Raw genomic sequence first — 21,438 nt, forward strand, 5'->3', positions numbered from 1 at the left:
TGAGAACATTCGGTTTCCTTTCAATGAACAGATAAGAATTAAATTATTACTATGTGGTGGCACGGCAGTAGAACAGGGAATTCAAAACCAAAACTTTTCAATAATTGTGAAGCCCCATGCAAGAGAGAAATACATAAATAAAAACTATAATTCAGTGCTGTAGTCCTGAGAACACCTCATTGTTAATAACCAATGAGCAATACCAAAGAAGAACAAAAAAAGTTTGTGTCAGCAGAGCCACCGAGTAACTCGAGACCGTGATGTGATATAGTCCTAACTGTGGAGCCCAGGGTCGGGGGATGTGGGGGAGATATGGGAGATGAAGCTGCAAAAGTCTAATAGAACCAGAGTCCCGTCTGCTCAAACCTGCGATCTCAGGACTCCCAAGGCTTTCATGGGCTACCTAGCAAAACTCTGTGTCAAAAAAAAAAAAAAAGAAACAAAAACACAACAATAAATGGGCTGAAGAAGTGGCTCTGGGGTTAAGAGCACTTACTGTTCTTACAGAGGACCACAGTTCAATTCCCAGCACCCATATCATGTGGCTTACAACTATCTGTGACTCCTAGCCTCCAAAGACACCTGCACACGTGTGTATGTACTCACATAGATACATATATAAATGTAAAACTAAAATCTAAAGAAAAAGAAATCTACAGAGGTCACATGACCAAGTCTGTGAGCCAAATTGAGAAATTCAAACCATGGACCTCACTGGAACAGGGGTCACACAGCAGGGAACAGGGCACAAAGGAAAACCCGATGGGTTTGGTTTGGGACAGGGTTCAGTCTACAATGCTTGTGGTCCGTCCAGGTAGAGCAGATGCACTCAGGTCCGATCCGCCTAGACATGCTGAGAGTCCACGGCTGTAGACAAGGATTTGAAGTCAGTTATCATAGTAATATTTTCACTGTGGATAAGGCATTCAGGTACCATGTCTTGAGTCAGAAAAACAGAAAACTACTGAAGAAATAAAGAGAAGGACTGGGAAGAGATGGGTGTGGAAAAAAATCTTAAAAGAAAAGAGCTGACATATAGGAAGAAAAAAACCACAAACAAGCAATATAGGGGAAATCGAGGGAGAGAGTGTGTAAGAAAGCAAAGCAGAGCTTTTGTAGTGTACAGGAACAAAGCCACGCAACAGAGAAGGAGGTATTGGGCTTGAGGCCAGAAAGTCCTTGATGACCCTGGAAGGGTCATTTCATTGGAGTGACAGGAGAAAAATGACAAGGCAAAAGTTAAGAAAGCTACAGGTAAAGTTAACTTTACCTTTCCTTGTATATTATTTTGAGTTTTTTATTAACATTTAATAATTGCATTTATTATGTATTACAATATAATATTTTGGCACATGTATTTGTGCCACACATATAATATGTACTTAAAATGATGGTGATTAGTGTTTCCATTTTGGCTGACATTACTTTATGCTTGGAGCCTTCAAGGTTCTTGCTGATTATTTAGGAAAACCAGTCAACCCAAGTACCCAGTAGCTCTAGGCTTGGTAGCATGTGTCTGTAATCTCAACAGAGGCAGAAAGATCAGTGAAAGTTCAAGGCCAGTCTGGCTTTGTAACAAGTTTCAGGCCAGCCAGAGATACATAATGAAACCCTATTTCAGAAGAACAACAACAATAAAAAAAATATACGTAATAGAGCTTATTAAAGGCTGAGGAAGGAGGAAACTGCATGTAAAGGAGGAAAGGGGAGCTGTGGTAACAGTCATCAAAAATACAATTAACATAGATTACTTTTTAAAGGAAGTAAGTAGTTGTAAGCATTGCAGGAGAGACTGTTTCAAGGGTTTGTTTTTTGTGTGAAAGCCTGGGGATGCTCAAAGGCATGGAGGAAGGGAAATGGAATGTAAGGAAGAAAGCATTTTACAGATGTCATCTCTTGCTTTTTGACTGGCCTTTGTCCTAGCAGAAGAGACTGCCGCTCATCTGAGCTAAGCTTATACAGTAGACATCTAAATGGCCAGCTTAAACAACAACAACAACAAAAAAGATCTGCCTAGGCTGGTGATAATCCTGTAAATCAGAACTTGGAGAGCCAACAAGGATGATTCCCAAGCAGGAAGCCTCTGAGGGGTTGTCAAAGAGCAGTTCCTTTAGGAGAACCCTAAGTCAGTCAAAACCGGGAAAACCAGATGCCATCGTTTAATATAAGAAAAGCCAAAAATGGTTGGAAATAAGAATTGAAGCTAAGAATGGAAACCACAGGACTCAAAAATATACAACCAACGTGGGAAGAATTGGGAAGGTCTCCAGGTGACAGAAAAGCCCCACCAGAAGGCTCAAGGCTTGCCTTGGCTGGCCAGGAAGGAGCAATGGGAAGGAGCCTGGCTAAAATATAAGAGATAGACTTGTAGAACGAAGCCCATCAGGATGTAGCCAAGTTCAGCCACGAGAGATGATTAGCCCTATCTTGGGGGTAACTTTCCAGACTTGAATATCCATGTAGCCTGTATTAGTTACTCCAGTTCCTGCTGTGACCAAATGCCTGGCAAAGGTAACTTAAGGAAGAGTTTGTTTGGGCCCAGGCTTCCAGGGTACAGTCTGTCTTGCCATGGAAGTCATGGCAACAGGAGCCTGAGGCAGTTGGTCCTGAAGCAGAGAGTGATGAATGTTGATTATGTCACTTTCCCTCTTGCATTCCATCAGGACCCCAGGCCCTGGCATAATGCTGTCCATATTTGGAGCATGCTTTCTCACCTCAATCAACCTAATCTTGGATAATCCATCACAGACAAGCCCAGAAGCTTATTTCTTGTGATTCTAACTCCTGCTGAGCTGACAATATTAACTATCATGTATCTTAATACTTCAGATTCTGTGTTCTAGTTTATGGATGTGAGTCTCCTTTACTCATGAGTCCTTTAAAGGACCATAGTTTTGCTTATGCATCTTTGTATCCCCAGAACTTAGCTCAATGCCAGCATCCAAGAGGCACTCAAAAAATAGTTCTGAAAAACTAGTAGTGACTATTACAAACACAGGGGACAGGCCTAAGTAGTAGATACCAAAGCATCAAAGGGTCATCATGCCTTGGATAATTTAAATGTATGATATGTGCTTATGCTGTGTTATTAAAAGATAACTTTGGCCGGGCGGTGGTGGCGCACGCCTTTAATCCCAGCACTCGGGAGGCAGAGCCAGGCGGATCTCTGTGAGTTCGAGGCCAGCCTGGTCTCCATAAGCGAGTTCCAGGAAAGGCGCAAAGCTACACAGAGAAACCCTGTCTCGAAAAACCAAAAAAAAAAAAAAAAAAAAGATAAATTTGCTCTGTATAGCAAATTTAGCAAATTAAGCCTTGTTCTAAAGAATGACTTCGTTACATTACATTTGTTTATTTGTATGGGGAGAAACAGAGAGCTCATGCCACAGCAAGTCTTGGAGGTCAGAGAACAACATGCAATAGTCGGTTCTCTCCTTTCACTGTGTACATCCTGGGAATTGAACTCAGATCACCAGACTTGGCATCTTCACTCAATGAACCATCTCCCTGGCCCCAGAACAATCCCATCTCAAGATATATTATTGATTGCTTTTTTAAAAGTGTTTCTAATGCTTAGCTATGGCTTTCTAAATATATATGTAAATAAGCTTTAACTGTAAAGGAAGCTTCCCAAGGTTACTCAAAAGTCAGGCCTTGAATTTATAAGACTTTCCCCTCATCCTGACTACGTAGGGCTCCCCGCAAATGACAATTGATGATTTTAATTACATGGACAATTCTGGCAGAGTAGAATTGCTGTAGTTTTCCCTCGAGGGAGATCTAGGGAGCAAAATGGAATAAGGATTAGGTAGATAGTCAGTGTTTCTGGGACTGGTGCCATGAAAGTCAGGCAGTGTGGGGAGCAGAGGGGAAGGACACAAAGACAGGGTGGAGATTTGCTCACTTGGCAAGGAATGCAAGTTATAGCTATGTGCTTGACTTTTTTTGTTGTATTTTTGTATGCAGATGGAAAAAAATGAGCTCAATGTCTTTGCTTTTCAAACGCACACCTCCCAAGCCCTTTGAAGTGCAACACGATTTTAAATTTTTCAAGTCTCTTTCTTCTCCGAAGGTAGCTAAAATAACAAAACTTACCTTTACTTTTGAATTTTTGAATCCAAATATTCCCTCTCCTGTAGCAGGCTAGTTTTCTGTTGTTACTCTTGCAAACCGCCACAGGTATTTTTTTTTTTTCTTTTGGAATAAACAATACAAAGCAATTACCTCTCAGATTTGTAGGTTAAAAGGGAAAAAAAACTAAAATGAGAGCAGAGTGCTTGCCTATAATCCCAGCATTTGGGAAGTAGAAGAAGGAGGGTCAAGAGTTCAAGGCCATCCTCAGAGACCTGTGGAGTTCAAGGTCTGTCTGGGCTAGATGACAATTTGTGTATTATTATTTTTTTTTAAACACTGAAATGACTCTCATAGGATTGAAACTAAAGTGTAGACAGAGCTGTGTTGTTTTTTTTTTTTAAGATATTGAGGTGGTTGGGGAACCCACATTCCTTAGTTTGTGTACCCTTCCTTCATTGTCAAAGTCAGAAATGCAGGTTCTCACTGAGCACATTGTTATGGGGGGCCCTGACTCAGTAGGAAAGGTTCTGTACTTTGAGGAGTCAAGTGATTACCTGGGGGCACTCAAGTAAGTCAGGAGAACCTCTCCCCTCAAAAGTAAAGTCCGTGCATAGAACTCCCAGGTTGAGGGCGGGGAAATAGGGTGTAGACATCACTGGTGTACATTCTGTATTCATAGGCACATTTTGTTTACAGGGCAGTCTGAGAAAAGTGAGCTGTTACTATTTAACCATGCTAGAGGATGGATGTAGTGTGAGGTTCGCCAGAGGTCTGGGATTAATTAATTGATTAAAAATGTATTTCCTCTGGCTCGCCCACAAATAGAGCAAGCACACGTGTCTGGATTAATCTCTAGTCCACTACTGCCTCGCTGTCTACCAAACATATTTACTGTCTTCCTGAGTTTTCTGTCCCTAATGTGCAGTTCATCTGGGATGCCCTCGACACAACCAGACTGTGTCTTCATCTGTCCGAACCCACCCTGTCTTCAGAACACTTCTGTATGAACACTGTTGGCATCTGGAATATGAAAAAAAAAATGAGTAAAAAGAGAGTCCAAAAACTGCTTTAAAAGCTTGGATATTTCACTAAAGAAAAAGTGCAGGCCAATAAGCACACAAAAGACACCTAACCTCTTGAGTACACAAGTAAATACACATCAATAGCACTGTGGGATTCCACTTTAGACCTCCCAGGGTCTAAATAAAGAGTCTGATGACACCAGAAGCACTAATCTTCTGGTGGCAGTCATATGACCTGGTAGAGAGTCATTGAAAATCAATGTGGCATTATCAGAAATGGTTGAAAATAGCCATGCCCTATTATGTACATTGGAGCTCAGGAGATGGGCAGAAGAATGCTAGGGTAGGAGGTTAGCTTGGTCTACATAGTGAGTTTTGGGCTGGCCAAGGCTACAAAGAGAGACTTGTCTCAAAAATCAACACACACACACACACACACACACACACGAAACAAACCAAAGGTGAGGTGATAAATGAAATATTAAATAAATTGTTTAAAATCCTTAGAAAGGCTTTGTAGAGTCCTTGAAACACTTGAATATCCTAAATTTCTTCCCTTGCCTTCCTATCTTCCCACCTCATTGGTCCAGTGAATGAAAAGACTTCAATGCCAGTTGAGTTGAGATAAGATTCACTTGGAGTCTCTGATTAAACTAGACAGCTTTCTGATCATTTCCTTTTGACATGTGGTTTACAGTACCAATAATATGATAGTCAAGCTTCCTTTGGGGTAGCTCCTTTCCCTAAATTTATCATCAACAGAGAACTTGCCTAAGATCTTGCATTAGTGGGTCAGGTTTTTGATGGGTATTTGGTGTCCAGAACGTGCCCTTTCTAATAAATCATTGCATTGTTTTGTAGATTCGCCGGTATGCTTTGGAAGGTTTCATGACAGAAAACAGAGAGGCGGGGATTGTTTTTGGTTCTCTGCCTATATACAGGGTAAGTCAGAAGTTTCTATAACTAGGGTAGTAACAGGGCAATACGAAGTCTGACTTCTCATTGCTGACATAATCAGCCCACGATGCTTCCATAAATGTACTGGGTCCCATCCTAGGCAAGTCTTGAGTTATGTATGTCAGTAGCTTGAACTGCTCATCTCTGCCATTGCACATAAGAGTGATTTTGTGCTTTGATCAAGTGGTTTATACCTCCAGGATAAAATCCAAATGCCATAGAGTAGCATATAAACCTTCTATGATCTGGCTCTGCCAGACTTTTGGACCCTGTTTTCTACCACATTCTCCCTGTACTGTCTCTATATTCCAGCAGGCTTGAGTACCACTGGATACTCCATCATGGTGCCCATGCTGCTATCTGCTCAATAGCCATCAGATCTCGTGTCCAAGTCTCCACCCCCAGATAACCAGTGTTAAGTAACTAATGAAAAAAACAAGAAATAATAAACCAAATATGTCACTTAATGTCAACACAGAGCTTCAACATTACTTATCTTTATGAGGACTTGTTTATTGTAGTAGATAACAAAGAACAATGATGCTGACAGTCGTCAAGAATTAACTGGGGAGATGGTTCAGTCATTAAAGGGCTTGCCACACAAGTATAAGGACTTCAGTTTGGATCCCCAGCACACACACACACACACACACACACACACACACACACACACACACACACAAATTGAACACTGTAGGGTACATGTGTAATCCCTGTGAGGGGGCAAGGGGATCAGGAGCAGAAACAGAAGATCCCTGGGGTTCTTGACCACCTAGTCCAGTTTAATTAGTGAGGTTGAGGTTCAGTGAGAGACTAGACCTCAAAAAATAAGGGAGTGGGGCTGGGGAGATGTCTCAGTAGATAAAGCACTTGCCATACAAGCACCAGGACCAGAGCGTTCAGATCGTCAGAGCTCACATAAAAGCTGAGAAGTCAAGGCAGCTCACCTGTAATCCCAGTGCTTAGGAGGCAGAGGACCCAGGGCATCTGCTAGGCAAGCTGGCTAGCTTGACCAGCCTGAACTGGCAAGCTCCAATTACCCTGCATCAGTAAATAAAGCAGAGAGTGATCAGGAAGACAACTCATATCAGTCTTTGGTCCCCATAAGCATGAGTGCACACATACACCTGAACACTTATACACACACACACACACACACACACACACACACACTGAATTAACAATAAGGTAATATACACCTATATTCCCAGCACTAGCAAGGAAGAGGCAGAGGACTGTAGAGTTCAAGGCCAGCAGGGGGCTGAAGAAAATGACTCAGTGGTTAAGAATATTTGCTGCTCTTCCAGAGACCTGGGTTCAATTCCCAGCATCCACATGGCAGCTCACAACTTCCAATAACTCCAGTTCCAGGGGATCCAACACCCTCTTCTAGGGACTGAAGACACCAAGAACATGCATGGTACACAGACATACCTGCAGACAGATCACCCAAACACAATCAAAATTTTTTTTTAATTTAAAAAAATAAAATAAGGCAAACCAAATTTACACAGGGAAAAAGACAGAACAATGGATGTCTGAAAAGGAGCGTGTGCTTGAAGCAGATGGACCTCTCCTGTGACACCCCCTCCTCGGGTTTACATTCCCAGAAATAAACACTATAAATGTGCTTAACTCAGTCTGTGGTTTACAGGTTCCGAGTCCCACAAGCCTAAGGTTCCTTCCACTCATTGGCTCTGAAGCGCAGAGAGATTCGGTAGAGGGTGTTCATGGGAGGAAGAAGGGCACTCATGTTCAACACGATAAAGTAAGTTATGTGCACCCCACAGAGCACTCTAGTTCCACACACACATACGTATTTTGTTTTTAAATGCTTCTCTGCCCCCCAAAAACATTCTGAGCCTACAATTATGTCAGTGTGTATTTTCATGGATATTCCAGATGTGTACAAGTTTAGCTCAGTGAGATTAAAGTCATGTGTTTGTTGGGTAGAAGTGAGAGGAAAATCAAATACAACCTGTGGGTCTGAACAAATGAGTATAGATGTACACAGAGCCAAATGTACAGTTAAAAGCCTAAGAGGTCAGAGCAGTAGCTAACAGCTGATACTAAAAACCCTTTCTTACCCTTCACTGCTGCTGCTGTCCTTCCCCTCAGAAAGAGACCTACTTCCTGTGTATCTGTCTTTTTATTGACTTTCTGTTCTGCCTTCTCATTGGTTGTAAACCCAACCACATGACCACCTCATCACTGCTTGTCTATACAGACCTCCAGGTCTTCTATAGTTGGTATTGAGATTAAAGGCATGTGTCTCCATGCTGGCTGTATCCTTGAATACACAGAGATCTGCCTGTCATGTGATTGGGATTAAAGGCATGCACCACCACCACCTGGCTTCTGCTATGGCTTGCTCTTAGCTCTGACCCCCAGGCAACTTTATTTATTAACATACAAATAAAATCACATTTCAGTACAAATGAAATATCACCATAAATGAGGCTATCCTGGTGATCACCAAATAAGTTCTTTGAGTGGCTTTAGAAGCCAAGCAACTGGATACAACATGGCTATTCAGTGTTACTGTCCTCACTGTGGAGTCTTACTGCAGTTATGGTGGCTGTGGGAGCCCTGGTATCAGTGAGCTTACCAGCAGTGGTGGTCCCCATGCGTTAATAGGAAATAACTGCAATTTTTCAAAATTAAATGTGTTCTTATAAAGGATTCTCTTAATTTTTTACAATTGAGTTAAAAGAAAATGTTAGGTCTATCTTGCATTTGGGCAGTTAATGAAGTACTAAGCCCTAGATCTTTCCCTTCAGATTTCATGATCAGAGCTGATTCCAATAGCCCTAGAAGTGTCCATGGGCCTGACTTAACCTTCATTCACTCATCTATCTAATCATCAGCATGGATCCTGAGTTAAGAGAAAGATGTAACCCAGTGTATGGCTTTTATTGTCCATTGCTAACTCAGTAACTAATTACGGACACAGTGCCAACAAGACTAACCACTTTAAAAAGCTATTTTATTATATCAAGATGAAAAATGTCTTCATAATTTAGTTAGATTTTGCACTGAATGGAACTGTGGATGAGTCCCATTAATCAGCCTTGCTATCAATTATTTGAGAAAGAGCTATTGGCAATAGAGGCGTTTTCTATAAAAATAATTTTTGCTTTTAGATATAAGGAATGGATGAAACATCATTTTATATGTAATCCAAAAGTAAAAGGTAAAAAAGTTTATCTGTGTTGGGTTTTACAATTCATATATTTAGTGTCCCATATTTTTATTCTTTACAATTTTATCTAATCTGATAGTAAATAAAAGTTTATTTTCCAAGCAAATACAAAGCTTAGAAAAAAAGATGTCCACATAGGTCTTAAGAACCAGCATAATGGAATTAAAACTTAGTCATGGCTAGAAGGGCGTGGGTTGGTAACTCAGTGGTAGTTAACTATCAGGCACAAGGCCCTGGGTTCATGTAGCAGAAATCTTAACAGTTCTTATTAATAAAAACTAACCTGAGGCCAGTTATTGGGTTGAATGCTGGAAGATCAGAGAGACAGAACAAGCCACAGCTTCCTCACCTTGCTAGTTTCTCAGCTGATCCTATTTCCTCTGACTGGAAACCTCTGTGTCCTCATCCAGAATGGGTCTCCGCTGAACTGTGCTGCTCAAAGCCTAAAAGCTTAACCAGCCAAATGCTTCTAGTTTCTGGTCCTCACGCCTTATATACCTTTCTGCTTTCTAACACCACTCCCTGGGATTAAAGGCTCGCTTTCTGGGATTAAAGGCGTGAGTCACCATGCTTGGCTGTATCCTTGAACACATGGATTTCTGCCTAGCTCTGCCTCCCAAGTGCTGGGATTAAAGGCCTGTGCTACCACTGCCTATCCTCTATATTTAATATTGTGGCTGTTCTGTCTCTGACCCCAGATAAGTTTATTAGGGTGCACAATATTTCGGGGAACACAATACCACCACAGGTTCAATCCCTAAGTGCCACAAAAATCAAACAAAGGGCCAGGTGTGGTGGCACACAACTTTAATCCCAGCACTCAGGCAGAGGCAGGCAGATCTCTGTGAGTTTGAGGCCAGCCTGGTCTACATACAGAGTTACAGAGATGTCAGGGTTATGTAGTGAGCCCCTGTCTCAAAAAAAAAGAAAGAAAGAAAAAGAAAAGAAAGAAAGACAAGAAAATCTTCAAAAAAGTCGAAATGTGGAGAAAACATAAGAACATGAACTCCGTGGCATGTAACCCATTTTCAAACTTAGAGAAATGCCTAGTCACAGAGAAATGGCTATACTGAAGACAGTACATATGCCAGCGTACTCCATTCTTACCATTTCATTTCAAGTGAAAAAACTGTACTCAGTTGCTAAAGTGCTTACCCTTCGAGCATGGGGACCTGAGTTTGGACACTCAGCACCCACATAATAATCTGGGTGCAACGGTGTATGTCTGTAATCTCAGTACTGGAGAGATGGAGACGAGATTGCTGGGACTACGGACCAGTCAGTTTAGCTACATTTCTCAACTCCAAGTGCAGTGAGAAAAAATAAGACAGTGAGTGAGTGATCGAGGAAGACACCTGACGCTGACCGCTAGCACACACACACACACTCACACACACACACACGCACACAGACACACACACACACACAATTCAATCTGATGATACAATTGATAATTACGGCTAATTTTACCTTTAAATTAATGTGCCAAGTCTGAGGCTGTGCGCTTGGCATGCACTCTTGTATCTCTGCAACGGTGCATTAAAATTAACACCCCCATTTTGCAGGTCCAAAAACTGAAGCATAGGGCATAAACAACTATCAAAGATTCCCAAAGAACCTGGTGATAGAGCTGGGATTTAAACCTAGAAGCTTGACTTCAGAGCCTCAATGTTTAAATGTAATGCAGTATAACTTGGAAGTACGGGAGCTTCTGGGATCTCCTGGTGGGAATAAGCTCTGAGAACACACGAACAATGACAGCCCCCTCGTTCAGTTTTATTTTCCTCCCTACCCTCATTACCATCGGACTTCCTGTCATATAGTAATTCTGCTTTTCTACGATGGCACCTTGGTTTTCCTTGAACACTCATTTCTCTTCATTGTCTACTCTGCTGGATTGTAAATCCCAAGGGTATACCTTTGTCAGACTCATTCTCTCAGACTCACACCAAGAAGGAGCGAGAAGCTGCTGAGTAGTGGGCTTAGGGACGAAATGAAGGATAGAAAATGGCAGAGAGGAGGACACCTGAGGCACGGGGACACTCCATCTGCTGGAGTGTGCATGTCATAAAGGGGCCTGAGCCTCCTAGTTTGTCTCAGGGAGAGAGAAGCGGAGATACAACCTGTTAGGACCCAGGTGTACAGGACCCTTGAAGAAAAGGCTGGGCCTCGGAGCTTTCTGTCTCTTTCCTCACCTTGCATGTCTCCTCTTCTCTTCTTGTGTTACAAAATTTTGTAACCAAATCCCAGAAATATCTCAGAAACATATGGTGTTCATCTAGTGTCTCTTATAAGTGCTGATCGAATGTTGCTGACAAAAATGTGTCTAACTCTATGTATCTATCTATGGGTTTTCATTTGTGTGTGTGTGTGTGTGTATGTCTGTGTGTGTGTGTGTGTGTGTGTGTGTGTGTGTGTGTGTGTGTGTGTGTATGCACATGCATGTCACAGCGTATGTATGGAGGTCAGAGGAGAGCCTGCAGGAGTCAGTTCCCGCCTTGCACAGTGAGATCAGGGGACAGAACTCACACCGCCAGGTCTGTACAGAAAGTGCTGTCAGGAGCTGGGCCATCTCACTGCGCCAAGGTGTGCTTTTGGGATCTCGTCATGTAGCCCTGGCTAGCCTGGAACTTGTTATGTTCCAGGCTGGACTCATACTTGTGGTAGATCCTCCTGTCAACCCTTTCAAGTCAGGGTACATGGGTCCTAGAACGGAGAAGCACCCTATTAAGTAGCTGCAAAGCTCTTCCAGGACCCTTTGGGGGTCTTACCTCTTCCCATCAACACTCTTCTGCCTGGAGACACACAGGATTGTTGAAATCACTTCACTGCTTGTCTAAGAGGATGAAAACTCTTTAACGGTGCAAGGGGGGAAACCTGTCTTTAATGCTTTTATTTCCCTGATGAATGTCTCCTTTGTTCCACAGTCACGGAGGAAAAGCCTGAAAAGAAATCTCGTCCCACAAATAAATCTGGCTTCGTCCTTCTTCCCAGTCATGCCCAAGTGAAGAGGAGCCTCAGAACTGGCTGCTGTACAGGAGGCCCGAAGTCAGGACAACATCCCCATCTGTATTTCCAGATGAGGCACCACCGGATGGTTACACATCCCTCTACCTCGGGCAATCCTAGTAATGGAGATTCCTCCACGGGGTTCTGGTGACCTCAGCCCTGACAACAAGCAAACAACAGCCTGCAGCCAGTTTGCCAACTTCCTTTACACACGGAGAAACACATAACAGATGGGCCGTGTCTCTTGTCATGGTCAACAAGATGGCACAAAGAAACAAATGAAATCAGTAGCATAAATAGACCCCGAGTGATACGGTTAGTGATGGTTAGTTCTTCATTTCCACCTGTTGTTCACCCTAATCCGTAGCCAGAATTAGAACGTGTGCAGTAAGAGGAAAACTGTGTGTGTGTTGTGCTGTGTGTACACAGAGAGGATTATCAGCGTTGTTTCTTTGTCTAGTTGAAGTTGAACCTAGGGGCCTGACATGCGAGGCAAGTCAGCTCCATCCACAGCCATTTTCAGATAATGTCTCATTAGGTTGATCTGGGAGGCCTTTCATTTAAGGTTACTCTGCTTCATCCTCCAGATCTTCCAGGAAAATTGTTATTAAAAACGAAAAACATCCCTAGCTGGCCCTTACTGTTTGTCTGCTTCAACGAGGGGAGTGTCACCTGGGAGATGCGTAACTACAAAAGCTGATTGATTGAAGAGAAAGAACATCAGTGACACGGAGAGGCTGAAGTGTTGCCAGTCCAGAGCCAAATTATCTTGGGGACATCTCTAGTCCCCTTAGTAGCCATTTATTGTCCCCCTCTATGCATGACTCAATCAATGTCTGTGGTGACCATTAGGTAAACCCTTTGGAATGTATCAACAAACTCCTAGTTTCTGCCAATCGAAGGGCTAAGAAAGCTGTCCGATGGCATCGAAGGCCTAAGGCCGAGTTTTCCCCAACATTGCTGGAACCTGCCTACCTGATGTACTGTCTTAGTTACTGTTCTAGTGCTGTGAAGAGAAACCATGACCAAAGCAACTCTTACAAAAGGAGGCATTTAATGGATGTCTAGCATACAGTCTCAGAGTGTGAGTCTACTACCATCATGGCAGGAAGCAGAGAGATAAGTGTGGCACTGGAGCCATAGCTGAGAGCTTTACATCCGGATCCACAGGCAGCAGGCAGAGAGACACTAGGCCTGGCATGGGCTTTTGAAACCTCAAAGCCCACTCCTGTCAACACACCTCCTCCAACGAGGACACATTTACTCCAACAAAACCACACCTCCTAATCCTTCTAAAAATTTCATCAGCTAGGATGAAATAGAGAGCCGTTTTTGCTCATCATGATGCATACTCACCAATGGAGTTGAAAAGTGTGTTAGGTTTATGACTTTCTTTGTTCTGTTACTATAAAAGTTCCTGAAATTGCTGCCTTGTTGGAACATGGTATTTGAAGAAGTCAGATTGTGTTCCTCAACAACGGTCACTTATACTTAGCTCTGGAATAAACTCCCTTATCCTTTGAGGTGAGGGCTGTGTCTTTTGTCAACAGACCAAATGCAGTGGGGTCTCCTGTCACTGATAATGAAGCCAAAACAAGCATAGTCAAGATATTAAAGAATGGGAAAGATTTGTGGGTGGGATCAGGTGAGGGAAAGCAAGGACCTCATCAAACTAAAGGATCATGAGTGTGTTATTTAGGTAGCCTATATATATTTAGTAGGGGATGACCCAAGCCTGGGCAAACTCAAGAAAGCATTACATTCCTGAGCATGCTCATTTTAAGGTTAAAAGAAAACTCCAAGAAAAAAAAATAGTAAATGCTATCTGGGTGCCAGGCTCAAGATCATGAAAGCACCGTTTGAAGGATTAAATTAAGGTGGTGGACAAATGCCTCCAGGCATGCTCAGCTTGCAGCATAAAATTTGACCTGAACATAAAGGAAGAGACAGTTTGAAGACAGGCTGATAGTCTGCTCATAACAGTGTCTGTCTTGCTTAGCAGCTAATAGAATGTTAGTCAGTAGATATACATGTTTTAAAAAAATATATGAAAATATGACTGATAATGAATCAGATTTTAAACATGAGCATGGGGAAAAGTATCAGAATTGAAACGTGAGAACTAGATAACCTGAGCTGCTTCAGGAAATGATTCTGAGCCTTGAGTAATAAAAGTGTTGCCATGGTAACAACTGTTAGTCTACTTTTCCCAAAGCTTCACTCCACCACTTGGTTAAAGAAAAAAAAATCCCTTTTTAAATTCTGACTTCTTATTCTGTGAGAGAAGAATTATGGGGAATTCTAAAGCAACAATGACAAAATATGAACGAAACATACTTAGTAAATAAACAGAGTAGTTCAATTAAAGAGAAAGTTAGTAAAACCCTTTCTTACCCTTAATGAGGCTTTTCTCCAGGCACTGAGGTAAAGCCTCTACATCCCTCTAGGGCTCCATCATGTTCACATCTCCATATATCTAATCCCGTGTGAAGGCCTGGTGATGGCTTCAAGGCCCTCTCTTCTAATAAACTGCATTTTTCTGAAGGGAATTCTGTGCCAGCTTCCTTTTCCCAAGCCAACCAATCCTGCTGTTTTATCGTTACTTCTCTATTATAACATGTAACGGCCACAGAATTCGGGGAATCTTAGGGCTCTGAGAGATAAACATTAGAAGAAAGCAATGCAGTTTTGTGTGCATCCTAGAAAAAATGCTAAAACAAAAAGTACAGAAGCAATCAAGTGAGACTGAAGGACACGGCATCCTTGTGCGGTACACAGGTGGACGGACATCAGCCAGTTTCTGCATAGAGCCGAAGGAGGAAAGACCAGAAAACAAAAGATTCCTGACATAAAACAAATGCCAACCCAGCATTACCAATCACGAGAAAAAATCCTTCAGGAAGGACAGCCAAATGTCAAACAAGGTTTTGACAAACAAAAATTGAGAGAACCAATGGGAATAGACACACGCTAAAGAGGATACTGAAGAGGATGCTTTAAGCGGAGGAAAATAGATGGGCACTCAGAGATGGAGAACAGAGAAGAGTACCAGGATGGAAAACACGTCACTAACCCACAGGACGCCAATGGGATGGAGCAGCAGCAGCAGCAGCAGCAGCAGCAGCAGCATCGGTTAAAACAGGTAATAGAGGAAGGGGCTAGGGCTAGAGAGGCAGCTTTGTGGCTAAGAGCACATACTGCTCTTGTAGGGGACCCACGTGGTTCCCAGGACACATGTGAAGCAGCTCATGACCACCTATCACTCCAGCTCCAGGGCCATCTGATGCCCTTTACTGGCATTCACAGGCAGTGCACACATATGGAATGAACTCAAAACATGCACACACATACACACACACACACACACACACACACACACACACACACACACAAAGTAGATTAAAAATAGAAAGGTAGGAAAGGGATCGTTATAATTTTTGAGGCTCTTGAATTGCCTGGAAGAAGGTGAGATGAACAATAATCATTTCAACTCTGATATGTCAGTAGTGTACGGGATAATCTCTGTGGAAGCCACTAGAAGAATAGCAACAACACATGACTATGGATAAGCACAGGAAGGAATCGAGAATAATAAAAAATTACTTGCTCTAAAAACCAAGGGTGAAAAGAATCATGAAAGGACTGGATAAATAGAAAATGTACAGCAGCTGCCAGATCTCAGACCTTCTTAGCTCAGTCCCCCCACACCCCTACCCTGAAATCAGGACAAAGAACTGACAGAACACTCAGACTGGGATAAGGGTCAGGGAAGAGAAGCCCAGCCTCTCCGCCTTTAAGCTGTGAGTTTGCAATCCCAAGAGTCTGATTCTGTGCCTCTTGGCATGTAGTCCAGGCTAGACCGCATGGTATGAAGCTTGTCTGCCCCCTGCTGGAACTTACCTAACGTCCTCTTTGTTCTGGGTATCTGAAAGCTCTTTCCTCTGGTCCCTGCTGGCACACTTCGCTGTACTCCCCATCATGCCAGGCAGGGAAGCTATCTCTCCTAATGAATTAATGAAACTCCTCTTCCAACCTGAAGACCCATTCTCCACAATAAGGGTCCCATAGACTAATAAAGCGCTTATGAAGGATGACCTCAAGTTAGCTTCTTTGCAAAATCCTGCTGCCCTTTTTAAAGTTATAACTGACATTACAGACGTAAGCCTAAATATACCAATAATTACCTAGCTCTTCATAGACTGTATATTCAAACTGGTTTTGGGAATGCATAAAAGAAAAAAAACTCCAAATATAAACTGTTACAGGAAATATGTCTGTGGCAGTTTGAAAAAGAATTTCCCCCATAGGCTCAGATATTTGAACACTGGTCCCAGGTTTGGGTGCTTTTTAAGGAGGTTGTGGAACCTTTCGGAGGTGGAGTTTTGTGGGAGGAAGTTGTCACCGGGGTCTGTCTTTGAGTGTGTGAAGACTCTCCCACTTCCCGGTTGCTCTCTGCTTCAGGAGCTGATTAAACATGGCTTTTGTTTTTGGCTTCCCCCTCCTGCTACCATGCCTTCTTCTTACTGCTGTGCACCCCCACCATGATGGGCTCTCATCCTTCTGGAAACATACTCCCAAATCAACTCTTCCATAAATTACCTAGATCACGGTATTTTATCACAGGAACTGGAAAGTCACTAATACAAAGTTGGTTTCAGAGAGTTGTGGCTGTGAAGAGCCTGACCATGGTTTATTTGAAGAAATGTGGAGGACTTTGGAACTTTAGACTGAAACAGTGGTTGAATGCTATAAGTAGATGCTAAAGGGTCATTCTAGTAGGAACCTGGAAGTCAAGCTCAAGGGGCTTTAGACAGTAACAATTGTTGTGGAATATTAGTTGAAGATGTGTTTATGCTGTGGGACATTTGTTTAATGACGCAAAGATGTGGTGTTGCATCCTTTTATGTTGCATTTGTTTAACTCTGTGAAGTTGTGTTACTCTACCTGTCTGAAAAAGAACTGAACAGCCAATAGCAAGTCAGGAGAAAGGATAGATGGGACTGGCATGCAGTGAAAAGATATAGAGGGAGAAATCTGGGAAGAGAAGATCAGGGGGAAGAAAAGGAAGAAAGGAGAACTCAGGGGCCAGCCATCTAGCTACACAGCAATCCATAACATAAGAAATAAGAAAGTTATATAGAATAGAGAAAGATAAAAGCCCAGAGGCAAAAAGTAGATGGGATATTTTAAGTTAAGAAAAGCTGGCTAGAAACAAGCCAAGCTAAGGCCATGCATTTATGAGAAATAATAAGCCTCTGTGTATTTATTTGGGAGCTGGGTGGCAGGCCCACCAAAAGAGCCAAAGAGTAAAAAAAATTAAAAAAAACTATAAACAATATTAGCAACTGGATGAGAGGCTACTCCTGTGACACTTCATCAAAGGCTCTAGCTGCCTACTACTCCTGTCCTAAGAACTTGTCCAAGGCTAAATTTGAACATAATGAACTTATTTCATACAATGAGACTAAATGATTCAATAAAAGGGCTGGAACAAATATAAAACAAATTAACCTAAAGGAAGGTTTCATTAATACGTTACATATTAATATAATTATTACTAGTATATTAATAGATTGTGTATTAATATCACAGTACACATTAGGAAAATAAAGGAAGAATGGATCTTGACAATAATTTTCTTTATGGTGACTCAAGACTAGAAAAGTCCTAGTTTACATCAGCTAAAGAACGACCAAGCAATCTGTGCAATGGGAAAATAGTAGAGTGCTCTCTAATGAAAGCAGATACTACACCAATGCTTACATTAACATGGATAACTCACTCAAGAGCACAAGTCACAGAAGCTTTGAAGAAAAAAAAAGGCTACATTCAGTATGAATCTGTTTTTATGGTTTTTTTTAAACAGGAAAAACTAAACTTTTACCATTAGTTAAGACAATGCTTTCCTCCACATGGTCCTCCCTAGTGCTGAGACATGATAGAAAGACTAGAAAAATTAAGGGGACATGGGAAGACAAACCTTTCACTCCATAATCTAGCTGGGAGTGAAAACCTTTAACACAATGGCCATGGTAGCACATGCTTTTAATCCCAGCACTTGGGAGGTGGAGTCAGGTAGATCTTTTTGAGTTTTAAGGTCAGCCTGATCTATATAGTAAGTTCCAGGACATCTAGGGCTACACAGTGAGACCCTATCTCAAAACCAAAATAGCAGCAACAAAAACTCTAACACAACTGATTAGATCCAAATTGCCTGCATCTAGAAAGAACTGTTTCCCTAAAGGCAACTCAAACAAGGATGTTACAAACAAGCTGTGTTTATTTAGGGCCAGAATGTTTTGTGAACTTGAGTTTAACTGTATCAGTATTCTTTTCTTGTCCCTAAATCTAAATAAGCAATGCACCTTGTGGTAGTTTGAATGAAAAATATTCCCCTTAAGCTCATGTATTTGAACTCTTGGTTCCCCCTTGGTGGTATTTTCAGGAACCTTTAGGAGGTGGAGCTTTGCTAAGAGGAAGCAATCACTGGGGACAGTCTTTGGGGGTATATATCCTTGTCCTGCTTCCTGTTCTCTTTTTCTGGTTCCTGTGTGAGGCTGAAACGTGATCTTTCAACTTCCTGCTCCTGCTACCATCCCCTACCTTGCTAACTGACCGCCCCCCCCAACCCCTGCCATTATGAATTCAAGCCCTCAGGAACCATAACTCAAAATAAACTTTTTCTTACTTGTTGTTTTTGACCATGGTGTTTTATCACAGCAACAGAAAAGTAACTAAAACACACCTCATAAACCATCTCACAATTTACAAAAGGAAACCCTTTAAGATAAGAAAAATAAATGAACGAGATCATGTATTAAATATTTTTACTTTTTAAATTTCATTTACTCTTTAAAACAGTGTTGTAACCTCTGAACATGTAATTTAAAAAGTTACAAAATAAGATGATAGATTAGATAGATAGATGAAAGATAGATAGATAGACAGGCAGGCAGGCAGATAGATCAATCTAAGCACAGATCTGATGTGCTCCCCTTTATTCTGATGAAAGCCTGGCTCCTGTGTAGTTGTTGATGTGCCCCAGAAATAGCAGCAGGGAGTAGATGAGCAGACCTGGTCAAATCCAGATCTTGTTGCTGGCTTAAGTGAGCATCCAGGCACCTAGTTAGATCAAGATTGATTTTCAGATCAATTGAGTGGAGAATTGGATGTTGACTCTTCTGAATCAGAAGGCTATAGTTGCAGAGGAAGACAAGAACTCTCAGATGAAGGTAAGGTATGACACCACGTGCATCCATGGGCTGGAGGGATGCAGACTCACTTGCAGGAGGTCTTCAAACTTCCGTAGCTAACTACTGAAGTAGCAATCCAAAAGAGTCACTCGTTAAGGAAGATGATAAAAAAAAAATCACATTATTTACAGCAGCCAATATGTCAAATAATTTGATGAGAAGAAAAATAAATGAGGAAAGACATATAGATTCTAGGTTCCATTTAATGTCACTAGACCTTATGTGATTCACCAAGGTCAACATAGAAATGGGTGCATGCTCCATCATAAACAAGACATCTCTTAGTGTGTTTGTCACTCGGGGTAAGAAAATGAATGAGTCCTGTCTAATGTGTACACGACCAGTTTCCCTCATTGATCTATTCATAAAAGTAGAATTCAATCTCCATGTTTCTGCCTATAGAGCATTACAGATTGAGACAGCATAAATTGTCTTTTTATTTACATATATCAAAGAGAAAAAATTAAACAGCAATAGTTTCTGGAAGAGAGGGCATTGATTACAGATTAATTATGTGGGTTTTTTTTTTCTAGTACTGAGGATTTAACCCACCATATCAGGAAGGCAAGCAAACGTTCCTACCACTATGCTATATCCCTTGTCTGACAGACTGTCTAGAAGGGGGAATTAAGTAACTTCCTGGAATGACTATAGTATTCTTAATTGTAGTAGAATTTGGGCTATACAAGTATGTGTGTATCTCAAAGTTGATATTTCTGTATACATTAAAATACTCCAGTTAATGTTATGCATGTCAATATGATTATTGGTTTTCTTCAGACTTACTTTGAAATTCAATTTAAAAAATAAGATAAACAGATGGGTAGAGGAATAGGCCAGATGTGTGACAGATCAAGTCTGATAACATCATAATTGTAGATTCTAGGTGATAGGTATGCAGGTGTTCATTATTAAAATCTTTCAATGTCACTTAATATTCCTTTTTTCCCATAATAAAAGCTGGGGGGCAAATCATTTCAACATAACATTTTAGGGAAAAATCAAAGTAACCTTATACAAATGCAAATGAATACTTATGCTCATAATTTTAAAGAATCAATGCTGGAAAGATCTTCTTTCTATGTATATCTAATATAGCTTAAAAACAACAACAACAAAAAGCAGCCCAAACAATAATCACTTACATGTGGCTATAGGTTGCAATGTGGGCGGGGACCAGCTGGGCATTTCCTGGGGTCTCACACTATGCAATGAGTGGCTGTGTGGTCTGGATGGCCTCCATCACCATCTTGTGTTTAGCATTGGCTTTTGTCTGGACCTCTTGTTTCTGTGTGGTCCCTCATCAGTAAAGAGGCTGGGTCATGATGGTTCACAGATGCTCTTAGGAAGCTGAGAACAGAACATACAGTAGCCTTCTGCCCCTGCTGCCTTGTGAGTCAGGTCACAAGGCAAGCTCAGATTCAAAGGAATGGAGAAAGTCACATGAGAGAGGAGCCTGCACACAGACATAGGATACCTGTGTGGCTCTTCTGTGAACTATCACACTCCTGGCTATGTTTTAGATATGATTTCCACCCCCAAATTTTACGTGTTGAGAGACTGGTCCGACTGTGTGGTAGGGTTGGTGTGATGGGGGTCTCTTAAGGTAAAGCCTATTTGAATTTTCCTTATTTTGTGAAAATCTCCCTTCTGCATATGTTTTCTTGTAGTCAAGGGGGTCCTTTACCAGATACCATGCAGCAACTAAATGTTTGGACATTTCAGCAACTAAATCATAAGCCAAATGAACTTCTCTTGATTTTTTTTAATAAAGTAATGAAGCTTCTGACATTTTGTGGTAACAATAAAAAGTGGACTAAGACACTCCTTCAGCTGATCTTTCAATTCAGCCATCCCAATAAAATCTCAGCGTTTGAGAAAACTTGATTGGCAGGTGGACTACTAAATGGATATACTATATAAA

At 41.6% G+C, this 21,438-nt stretch overlaps 1 protein-coding gene across 1 annotated transcript in view; it reads left to right on the plus strand.

Moving 5' to 3' along the window:
• Positions 1-12,931, plus strand: part of Wdr64 (WD repeat domain 64) — a 99,495-nt gene extending 86,564 nt beyond the window's left edge. Inside the window, exons 25-28 of the mRNA XM_052737720.1 lie at positions 3,964-4,069; positions 5,955-6,035; positions 7,705-7,818; positions 12,180-12,931. Coding sequence (XP_052593680.1) covers positions 3,964-4,069; positions 5,955-6,035; positions 7,705-7,818; positions 12,180-12,260 — 382 coding nt within the window. The 3' untranslated portion in view covers positions 12,261-12,931. The remainder of the gene's footprint in view (positions 1-3,963; positions 4,070-5,954; positions 6,036-7,704; positions 7,819-12,179) is intronic.
• The last annotated feature ends 8,507 nt before the right edge of the window (positions 12,932-21,438 follow it).

The sequence above is a fragment of the Peromyscus californicus genome, unplaced genomic scaffold (genome assembly GCF_007827085.1).
Source record: "Peromyscus californicus insignis strain IS unplaced genomic scaffold, ASM782708v3 Scaffold_14__1_contigs__length_90479793_seg_2, whole genome shotgun sequence".
Taxonomy (NCBI): Eukaryota; Metazoa; Chordata; class Mammalia; order Rodentia; family Cricetidae; genus Peromyscus; species Peromyscus californicus.